This window comes from Neophocaena asiaeorientalis, unplaced genomic scaffold (genome assembly GCF_003031525.2).
Source record: "Neophocaena asiaeorientalis asiaeorientalis breed wild unplaced genomic scaffold, Neophocaena_asiaeorientalis_V1.1 scaffold429, whole genome shotgun sequence".
Lineage (NCBI taxonomy): Eukaryota > Metazoa > Chordata > Mammalia > Artiodactyla > Phocoenidae > Neophocaena > Neophocaena asiaeorientalis.
Genome location: NW_020173550.1, coordinates 3326319 through 3338137, shown reverse-complemented (window position 1 = coordinate 3338137; position 11819 = coordinate 3326319). Strand labels below are relative to the sequence as shown.

At 43.8% G+C, this 11819-nt stretch overlaps 1 protein-coding gene across 1 annotated transcript in view; it reads left to right on the top strand.

Annotated features, from left to right (window-relative positions):
• Nucleotides 1-478: 478 nt before the first annotated feature.
• LOC112401433 (tumor necrosis factor receptor superfamily member 10B-like) overlaps nt 479-11819 on the top strand; it is a 45488-nt gene continuing 34147 nt past the window's right edge. Inside the window, exons 1-2 of the mRNA XM_024747693.1 lie at nt 479-725; nt 7304-7406. Of these exons, the coding sequence (XP_024603461.1) occupies nt 543-725; nt 7304-7406 (286 nt within the window). The 5' untranslated portion in view covers nt 479-542. The remainder of the gene's footprint in view (nt 726-7303; nt 7407-11819) is intronic.

Sequence of the window (11819 nt, the reverse complement as noted above, 5' to 3'; positions counted from 1 at the left end):
AGGAAAACGCCAAAGTCAGGGCAGGTTAGTTCAGAGTTTATAAACACGGGAGGCTTTGGCTCAGCAAAGGGGACGGGATCAGGACAGGTCCTGGGTTCGGACTCAACCTCACTACCCTGGTCACAGCTGAGGGCACAGCTTCTGGGAGTGGTCAGCTCCCACTTCGTCCCCCCAAACTCCTCACCACCACCTTCTGTGCCTGTCCTGGGAAGGACAGGATCCAGAAACAAACCACGTGCCCAGGGTAGCCAGAGGGTTAGTTCTATGTCCAGCCCCCCACCTTCCGGAGGTGTACCTAGAAGACGACGGCCTTTTATTCAGAGCCTCTCTGCCAACACATCACGTGTTTCAACAACGGTGTGCCTATTTGCTTGCTGGCTCCCGTTCTTTGCCCCGCCCCGGTGACTCAACGCCGCCAAGAGTACATAAGTCAGGACGGTCCACCCTCCCAAGAGTAAAGAGAGAGACAAGAGTGAGCCCCCGCACACCCCACGGGCGGCAGGGACGATCCAGAGCCCCACGAAAGACACTGTTGCTTCCTGATGGCTCTGCAGGCTGTCACGCCGCGGCGGCTGGGACAGCGAGCGCCCCGCGACAGCACGGGTCAGCGGGGACAGAGCCCACCGGCCGCCTCGGGTTCCCGAGCAGGGCACCCCCCCGGTCCCAGGCCTCGGCTCCGGGGGCCCTTGGCTCTCAACTTTGTCGTCCTGGGTGTCCTGCTATCGGTGAGTCCCCGCCGCGGGTCCTGGCTGGGGGGAAGTATCGTCTGGTGGCCGGCAGAAGCGGGGGAGGGAGCGGGGCGGGGGGAGTGGGCAGGCGGACATGGCTGGGTGCCTGCCCGGGTCACCCGCGCAGGACCAACAGTGGGCAGAATCGGGGGAAGGAACAGGGTCACGGCCCGGCAGGACCGACCCGAGCCCAGAGGGAGAAGAGCTCGCGCTCCCCTTCCCGGTCCGTGGCCCGGCTTGCCTTCTGAGCGGTCCCAGCAGTGTATTCCAGGCAATGGAGGGGGCAGTGTCAAGCTGGAAAGTCCCTGGCAAGCTGCCTGGAGCGACAGAGAGATTGGCTGTCTTTTTACTATTTTACACTTATGCTTAAATTCTAAAACATACTCATGGCAAATTGATTAAACAACAGCCCACGAAGAAGGCTGCCTTCCACACGTTTTGTTCTGACCCTTGAGTTTCAGCAGGAAGGAGGTTCCCAGTTCCTTCTGGTCACATTGCCTGAGAGGCTGCCCTTAAATGACCATCAGGCAGCCAGGAACTGGAGCCGCCCCTCCTTCCTTAGAGGTGGGTGATGCAAACAGGAAAACCCATGGTGATGCACATCCTAAAGACACTCCAAGTGGAAAGGCTCCACCCCTGCATGTTCCAGGTTCCTTATACGTTTAAAAAAAAAAAAAACTAAATGTGAAACCAACATTACAGGTGTCATGAAGTTTTAAATACTTTCATTTAACAAATTAATTCAAAATTCAGAGACGCAGTAACATATAATCACAAAATGATTACAGAATTAATTTTTTAAAAAATTATACTAGATGAGACCCATGTTTAAGGCTGCTGCATGAATGACTCACTTTGGTACAACAGGTGTTTTTCCAGGTGAATGTGAGAATACCTGTGTAGACAAGGTCAAAATATGATCTTGATGGTTTGGGGAATGTGAGACCTAGGCCTCTGACATCCCAAACTCCCGTTCTCATCCCTTCTCATGGCTTTTTTAAAAATGCATTTACAGTCATGATCACTTTTGTTATATTCTGAGTTAATAACCAATTCCGTTAGATGTCTTAGGTCAGTACATGCGGATTTACCCTATTCTTTTTAACAGCATAACATTTTATTGTATAGGTAAAGCAGATGTGGGTGAACCAGTTTATTTCATTCTTGTCTTTCATGAATATCTTTCTAGATTATATCCTTGTTTTTTTGTTTTTTGTTTTTTTTGCTAATTCCAACTGTACTGTAGTATGTACCTTTGTATGTGTCATACATGCATGTGTACCTACCGTCTACTGGGTAACTCTTTGGAAGTGAAATTGTTGTGTCAATGGGTTAGGTAATATTATACTTTCATTATATATAATGGCAAACTGTCCTCAAAAAAAAGGCCGGACCATTTTAACTCACATCAAGAGTCCACAAGTGTGCCTGTTTCCCTGCACCCTTGCCACACTGAACTTTACTTCTCTGCTTGTCTAAAGTAAATATGGGGCACCACAGTGCTGTGGTTTTGATTCCTCGGTGCCAGTAGAGATTTCCAAGGATCCATGAGATTTCTGAGACTGGGAGTGGGTGGCCAGGAGACCCCAGATTAGGCAGCAGGGGAGGGGATAGGGGGACAGCTTGAATATCTTTCTAGATTATATCCTTGTTTTTTTGTTTTTTGTTTTTTTTGCTAATTCCAACTGTACTGTAGTATGTACCTTTGTATGTGTCATACATGCATGTGTACCTACCGTCTACTGGGTAACTCTTTGGAAGTGAAATTGTTGTGTCAATGGGTTAGGTAATATTATACTTTCATTATATATAATGGCAAACTGTCCTCAAAAAAAAGGCCGGACCATTTTAACTCACATCAAGAGTCCACAAGTGTGCCTGTTTCCCTGCACCCTTGCCACACTGAACTTTACTTCTCTGCTTGTCTAAAGTAAATATGGGGCACCACAGTGCTGTGGTTTTGATTCCTCGGTGCCAGTAGAGATTTCCAAGGATCCATGAGATTTCTGAGACTGGGAGTGGGTGGCCAGGAGACCCCAGATTAGGCAGCAGGGGAGGGGATAGGGGGACAGCGGTCCCAGCTCTGCACTTGAATGGTGTCACCCAGGGCCAGTTACCGGCCCCAGCCCTGCCTGGCATGAGATGAGGCCCATGTCTTTGGGCTCTTGGAAGGATGACATGAGATGAGCTGCAGAGCTGAGCTTGGTCCCCATCCAGGTCCCCGTTCTGCACATGTGATGGGGCCCCATTTCTGTTGTAGGTCTTCTACCCCAGGTTTCTCTCTCTTTCAAAGTGGGAACTGTGAGGTTCAGAGGCTCAGTCAGGCCACAGGAGTCTTGGGACTGCAGCTGGAGACTGCAGGCCTGCTCTGCCCCTTCCAGCTCTGGGACCCTGCATACCCCTGCTTCCTGCTGTAAAACGGGAGGAAGTGAACGCCTGCAGGGCCCTCTGAAGCTGCTGAGAGCTGTGTGGGTGCTATGTGAGGCTGTGTGGGGGGACAAATCCCATCCTCAGGGCTGATGTCGGTCACGCTGGTACTGGGAGGGCCACAGGGTACGTGGTCTGGTGGTCCAGTGGTTAAAAATCTGCCTTCCAGGGCTTCCCTGGTGGCACAGTGGTTGAGAGTCTGCCTGCCGATGCAGGGGACACGGGTTCGTGCCCCGGTCTGGGAGGATCCCACATGCCGTGGAGTGGCTGGGCCCGTGAGCCATGGCCGCTAAGCCTGCGTGTCCGGAGACTGTGCTCCGCAACGGGAGAGGCCACAACAGTGAGAGGCCCACGTACCAAAAAGAAAAAAAAAAAAAAATCACAACCTAAAAGTTGAGAGTTATGTTTTATTCAGCAGGAATTTTTATTTAATTTAATTTATTTATTTGGTTCTGGCCATTCCGCATGGCATGTGGGATCTTAGTTCCCTGACCAGGTATCAAACCCACGCCCCCTGCATTGGAAGCATGGAGTCTTAACCACTGGACCGCCAGGGAAGTCCCTCGGTGGGAATTTTTAGGATTTCAAGCCCAGGAGGCAGCATCTCAAGTAACCCTGAGAGAACTGCTCGGAGGAGGCGAAGGGGAAGCTAGGATATATAGGAGTTTGCAACAAAGGGCAGGTAGTTGGGAACATCAAAAGATTATTGTTAATGAAAGAAAACCCAGATATCCCAAGTTAAGGAATTTAGCACCTTTCTATGTATGGGAAGATGCAAGAGTCAGGTCTCACGGAAATCATTCCTTTAGTATGCACCTAACCTATCTGGGGCCAGAATCCTGTGTTTTCAAATCCTGAGTTTCCTCAGGGTTTTCACATCCTGAGCTTCCTCAGGCCACAGGTGGCCGCAGGTGAAGGCTGCTAGATGACAGGTATTCTTTCCTTCCTGAGGTCTGTATCTAGATTTGTTTTTTGCATGTGGACATCTAGTTGTTCCAATCCCAATCACTATATCTGTCATTACAGATATGGTTACTTTTTTAAATTTCTAGAAGTTCCATTTGGTTCTTGTTTGTCTTTTATATGTCATCCATCTCTCTCCTGATTGTGTTCATTTTATTCTTTTATGTCCCTGAGTATAAGATTCAAATAGCTGTTTTATAGTCTTTGTGGATTAATTCAATGGTCTCTGTCACTTTCTACAATTTCTATTGATTGAATTTTTCCTACTTATGGTGTTTTCCTGCTTCCTGCTCTGTCACTTTTTATTAAGTGATACAGACTGTGAATTTTGTTTTCTTAGGTATTCATTTTTGTTGTGTTCTTTTAAAGAGGGCTGGATATTGTTCCAGTCATAGTAAAGAAAATTGTATATCAGTCCGATCTTCCAATATTTGCTTTTAAGTTCGATGCCTGGGCTACACTTGCCTTATTTGGGCATTAAATTCATTAACTACAAAGGACATAGTAGTTAACCACTGATATCTAGGCAGCTGCCCTATTATGCAGTCTGTCCACTCTGGTTAATGGCAGCATGAACAGTGCCAGCCACGGGCGAGCCTCGATCCTTGTCAGCCTGCTGGTTTCTAGCGGTCTCTTCTCAGCCTGGGGTGGGTCCCTCCCGCGCGTGCACCCACACACTGGATGGGCCCCTCTGCACGTCTCCAGAGCTCTCTCTGGGCAGCTTTTCTTCTCCAGCTCTCGCCGTGCATTCAGCCTCCTGGAACTCCTCTCATTCCCTTAAGAGGCTACGGGGTCTCTGTCGGGTCCCTTCCTGAGCTTCAGCCTGGAAACTGTCCTTAGGCAGGATGCTGAGGCCAACCCTAGGCTCACCTCCTTTGTGTCCTGGGGAGGGTGCTGTATTTTTATTCTGACATATTTTCTTAATTTATTAAAACACTCAAAATTACAGAAAATTTGCATATATTGTACAAAACACTTTATCCCGACCATCTGAAAACTAGATGCTAACATGATGAATATCATTCCTGAACACTTTGGTGTGTACTCCCTACAAACAGGAACATTCTCCCCCATAGCCACAATACAACCTTCAAATCAGAACATTAACATCGACACATTACCATCTAATTCGCGGACCTCATTCAAATTTCTCCAATTGCTCTTATGTCATTTGTAGCTCAGAGATTGTGACACAAATTGTCACTTTTCTCTGACTCTCTGGTATTTAATAGATCATTGACAGGCTCCATTAGGGACAGCTTGTCAGGCACCTTGAATTTTTTTTAAAAATTGTGGTAAAATATACATCGCATAAAATTCACCATCTTAACCATTTTTCAGTTCACTAGCATTAACTATATTCTCATTGTTGTGCAACCAATCTCTAGAGCTATTTTCCTTTTGCAAAACTGAAACTCTCTACTCGTTAAACAACAACATCCAAATTCTCCCCTCTACCCAGACCCCGGCAATGGCCATTCTACTTTCTCCATGAATTTGACTACTCTAGAGATCTCATGTAAACGGAATCATACGGTATTTTTGTGATTGGCTTATTTCACTTAGGATAGTGTCTTCAGGTTCATCCGTGTTGTAGCATGTGCCAGAATTTCCTTCTTTTTTAAGGTGAATAATATTCCATTTTACGTATATACCACATTGTTTATCCATTCATCCACTGATGGACGTTTGGGTTACTTCCATCTTTTGGCTACTGTGAATAATGGTGCTATGAACATGGGTGTACAAATAACCCTTTGAGACCTTGCTTTCAGTTCTTTTGGATATATACCCAGAGATGGCATTGCTAGATCATATAGTAATTTTATTTTTAGTTTTTTGAGAAACCCCCAAGTTTTATGGAAACTGTTTTCCATAGGGGCTGCATCATTTTACATTCCCACCAACAGCGCACAAGACTTCCAAGTTCTCCACATCTTTGCCAACACTTGTAGTTTATGGGTTTCTGTTTTTCTTTCCTTTTTTAATAGTGGCCATCCTAATGGATGTGCCGTGGTACCTCATTGTGGTTTTGATTTGCATTTCCCTAACGATGCGTGATGTTGAGCATCTTTTCATGTGCTTACTGGCCATTTGTACGTCTTCTCTGGAAAAACATCTATTCAAATCTTTTACTTATTTTTTAAAATGGTTGTTTATTATTATTATTGTCGTTGTGTTGTAGGAGTTCTTTATATATTCTGGATATTAACCCCTTATCAGATATATGATTTGCAAACATTTCTCCCATTCTGTGCGTTGCCCTTTCACTCTGTTAATTGTGGTTTTTTTTGAGGCACAGAAGTTTAAAATTTTGATGTTAGCACAATTTATCTATTTTTTTCATGTTGCCTGTGCTTTTGGTGTCATATCCAAGGAGTCATTTCCAAATTCCAGTTCATGAAGAACTGCCCCTATGTTTTCTCCTAAGTGTTTTATAGCTTTAACTCTTATGTTTCTATCTGTGATCCATTTTGAGTTAATTTTTGTATACGGTGTTAAGTAAGGGTCCAAGTTCATATTTTTGCATATGGATATCCAGTTTTCCCAAGATTGTCCTTTCTCCATTAAATGATTTTGGTACTCCTTGTCAAGTCATTTGACCATATATGCAACAGTCTATTTCTGGGCTATCTGTTCTATTCTATTGGTCTAGAGGTCTGAGGCACCTTTTTAAACCAGAAATTCATCATTTAATCAATATTTGGTGAACAAAAAATTATTTAACGTTTGATTCTGTATCCTGATATTTTTAAGTTTGCATATTATATAACCCTCATTCGTAAATGTGTGTATGTAAAAGAAAGAGAATATTCACACATATGGTGAAATAGTGGAACTAAATGAGACAAAACATTAATGGATGCTATTTCTAAGATGAGGGGATCATATATAGTTTTTGTATCCTTATAAAAATTTTACCTCCTCATATTTTCTAGAATAAGCACGTTTTCTTCTATAAGAGAAAAGGATAAAGAAGAGTTTTTCAAGGGTATGTTACTTGGCTAGCCCCAAATCATGAAAGTTCAAACATAAATACTGAAGAATATTTAAGACTTTGGAGCTGGGAGAAAGGTGTAAGTTCTGCTTAGTTTTGGAGGTGAGGTGAAAGGATTGTGGAATGGATTCTGGGAGGGGTGAGAGTCTGGAAGCCACTCATGCCTGTCCCTGTTTTGTCCCTATAGGTCACAGCTGCCTCAACCATGCCCACAGGGAAGGATGGAGTTCACCAGCAATTAGCTGCCCCACAGGGATGGCGGCGCAGCTTCTGGGAGTTGTGTCCACCAGGTAAATTCTACAACTGATCTCCAACCCTTACCTGACCCTTGTCTGCCTTATCTTCATGTCCTTCTGGTCTTCTGATTCCTGCAGTTCCTGGTTCTTATTCCACAGTCATTTACTGGAAGTCTTCCGTGTGCCAGGTGCTGTGCTAGTGGAGGACATGAGGCCCCCGCCCTCCTGGAACACTCCTCCTAGGATGATACCCAGACAGATGGACAAACGTGACAATCAGAGAGATGAGCTAGAAACCGTGAGGATAATTGAATGATGGGTGGGACAGACATGGTGTTGGTAAGGCCTCCTGGGGTTGGTGACTTTGGTGCAGAGAGCCAGGTAGAGTGCTCCTGAGGGGGCCCCCAGGAACTGTCACCCCAAGGGGCAGGGCTGGGCTTGTTTGAGCAAAGCTAGGGGGCAGCTCGGGTGAGTGGAGGGTGGAGAGGTCAACAGGACAGGTGGGAGGAGATCACACGGGGTCCTGGACACCGTGGAGGGAGCATGGGTTTTATTTTGTTAGTGAGGGACAACTCCAAAAAGTTTTAAGCAAAAGACTGAAGGAATCAGCTTTGTTTTAGGCAGAGCACCAATGGAATAAGAGCACACTCTTGGATTGAAAGGGGGCAAGACCAGAAACAGGTGGAGAGCCTTCCAGGGCATGTCTGTGAAGTGCACCCCTGGTTCTTCTACCTGGTGTGATGTCTGTTCCATGTGGTTCTATGAGCCACAGGAAAACAGCAGAAACCACGCCTGGCAGGGTGGTTGACTGGGGTTTTTGCTTTGCACGTGTTTCCTTTACCCCAGGAAGGCAAGTGAGTTAGAAATTGATTTTCTGCACAAGGGCTTCCAGAGCTGGCAAGAGTAGCACTGAGGGGTGCTTAAAAACCCTTTAAGACTGTGCATTTCCATGAGCATCATAAGAAAGACTCTTGTGCCTTTCCATTTGATGTTCAGTGTGGGCTTGTCAAAGTGTCAGGGTGTGGACAGGGAAGAGCTTAGCCCCAAACAAACACACAAACGAAACTGTAAATGCACAAGGCTTCCAGCACCTGTTGCTGTGGTCCAGGGTCAAGATGGGTGGGCTTTAATATGGTGGTGAACAGAGCAGATTAGGAAGGATGAGGGATATACTGAGATAATTCTCTTCATAAAATTGTAAGAGAAATTTCTCATATATATTTGCAGTAGTTTTGCTATTTTCTATTTTATAATTAAGTTATTGATTCACCCAGACTTTATTTTCTTATAAGAAGAGAGTAAGAGAGACATTTCATTGTTTTCCAGTAGTCTTCTTAGTTGCCCCAGCACCATTATTAAATAATCACATTTTTATCATTGATATAAATTGTCATCATGATAATACATTATTAAGTTTTCTGTAAGGTAGGGTTTTTAGAGTATATTCTTTTTTTTTTTTTTTTTTTTTTTTTTGCGGTATGCGGGCCTCTCACTGTTGTGGCCTCTCCCGTTGCGGAGCACAGGCTCCGGATGCACAGGCTCAGCAGCCATGGCTCACGGGCCCAGTCACTCCGCGGCATGTGGGATCTTCCTGGACCGGGGCACGAACCCGTGTCCCCTGCATCGGCAGGCAGACTCTCAACCACTGCGCCACCAGGGAAACCCTAGAGTAAATTCAATATTGATAAAAATAAATCAGGGAACTCACGGACAACATGTAGAAGAATTATGGTTTTGGTTTTTCTTTCCCCAGTCTGACCATCTCTACCTTTTAATTGGAGAGTTTAAATTATTTACATTTAACACTATTACTGATAAGGTAAAACTTACTTCTGGTCTTAGGTATTTAATTTCTTTATGTCTTACGTTCCTTAATTTCTCCATTACTGCCTTTTTAAAAATTTGGTTGATTTTTTTAGTACTATTTAAATTCCCTTTTTTCCTTTTCTGTGTATTTTTTAGTCATTTTCTTAGTGGTTACCATGGAGATTACAATTACCATCTTTTTTTTTTTAACATCTTTATTGGGGTATAATTGCTTTACAATGGTATGTTAGTTTCTGCTTTATAACAAAGTGAATCAGTTATACATATACATATGTTCCCATATCTCTTCCCTCTAGATATGATAACATTTAAATCAGTAGACTTTGAGTGAAACATATTACCCTACTTAATGTGTGTGAGCTTCATCCAATCTGTTGAAAGTCTTAATAGAAAAAGATTCACCTTTCTGGAGAAAGAGGGAATTCTGCCAGTAGACTGCCTTCAGAATCAAACTGCAACTCTTCCCTGTCTGCCTACTCTGTGTGAACCAGTTCCTTAAAATATCTTTTTCTTTCTATACACACACGAGCACACACACACACACACACACACACACACACACTCCGTTTCTCTCTATTGGTTCTATTTCTCTGGAAAACAAATAGAAAAATTTTTAAGATTTAAAATCTTTTTGACCATACTCAATCTTCAGATAAAGACAATAACAAGGTCATAGTTCTAACATGATCCAACACTGCTGCATACATCTGAAAACACACCTATATTTTCTTTAGAAGAGGATGCAATGTCCTTGGGTGACTTTTACTCTTCTCCATGTTATCTCATAACTTAAATACTATGATGTAAGTTAACAATACTTAAATACTATGATATAAAGTCAATATATCTTATATGATAAGGGGATAAGAGAGGAAAGAAAGCAAAGATATTTGCTTAACATATATAAATACAAAAGCACAAGCATAACATAGTAAAGAAGACATTTATAACAATTACAACCCTTGTTTCCATAACTGGTCATGCAGTCATAGCTGGTATTTAAACCATCTTCTACTACCCGTTCCATTTTCCCTGCCCTCAGCAAGCATCTTAGCTGATCATATGCATATATGCTGTGCATATTAGAGTGAGACAAGCCTTCATTCCTGAGGGGTCTAAGCCATTAGTCCTGCCTGAATCGAATTGTTATAGATTTCCATTGATTTTAATCACAATGCACGGTAATTCTAAGAAACACCCTAAGGGATCTTTTGGATTCTAGACACGATCTTCCTTACCTTCATTGTGTAGTAGTAGTTCAATTTCCCCTTGGCAGTCAGGGTCAGTACAGTAACTTCTTTGCCTGCTAATTCAGAGACATGAAGAGCCCTACGTGGCTGGGTGGCATTCTTAACTGCCAGTTCGATTGAATCATCGTTGTGTCTTCTGGTGGAAGCATTCCTCCCTTTAGAACTAAACCTCTAGGCCAGCAGAGCATAAAGTCATGGGAACAAGAAGCAAAATTTTGGCTACTGTATAGTTAGCGGTAATAGTGAGTAGTAACACTCCCATTTCCACTCCTTGGTTCCTGGATCCATGAATGCTGGCTATGGAAGAAAATATTACACATTGGATGCTGATTCAGAGCATATATGGCCTTATGGAAAACCTTGTCCCAATCTTACAAGGTATTGCCATCTAGCTGGCATTGTAACTGAGTCTTCGAAAGGTCATTCCACCATTCTATCAAGCCAGATGATTCAAGATGGTGGAGAGCATAAGACCAGGGAATTCCTTGAGAATGGGCTCATTGCTGCACTTGACTTACCGTCACGTGAGTTCCTTGGTCAGATCGATGGTGTGAGGCATACCACCGTGGTGGATAGGTATTCTTTAAGTCCATGGATGGTACTTTTGGAAGAAGCATTGCATGTAGGAAAGGTAAATTCGTCTTCAGAGTGTCTGTTCCAGTAAGAACAAAATGATGCCCCTTTTCATGATGGAAGTGGTCCAGTGTAATCAACCTGCACAGCATTCTCTTGTTCTGGGCACCACTCAAAATTAGCAGCTTTTTGGGTCACTCAGTAATACGCTGGAATAACACATCAAAATGAGGAATATGTTGCCTCTAAAACTGAAAGAGGCCCATTAAATGTTGTACCTCTTTCTCGGTTGTAGGGGGAGCCAGAGGGAACAGCTTATCCTTTACCTTAGAAAGGATATCTCAACATGCCCCACACCGCTGGACCCCTAGACATTTCAATGAGGCGGAAGGCCCCTGAATTTTTGTTGAATTTCTTTCCCACTCTTTAATATACAAACATCTTACCAGAGTACCTACTACTCCTTGCTCACTAGATCCAATCAGCATAACATTACCAATGTAATGAACCAGTGTGATGTTGTGTATAAGGGAAAGGACATCAAGACCTTGTGAACTATATTATGACATAGGACTGGAGGGCTGATGTACCTCTGAGGCAGGACAGTGTAGGTATATTGCTCGACTTGCTGGTCTTTACTAACAAATATGAAGAAAAAAGCATTTGTCAGATCAATGGCTGCATACCAGGTACCAGAGGATGTGTTAAGTTGCTTTTGCAATGAAACCACATCTGGTGCTGCAGTTGCAATGGTTAAGCTTACAATAATCCACTGTCATTCTCCAAGATCCATCTGTCTTCTGCACGGGCCAGATAG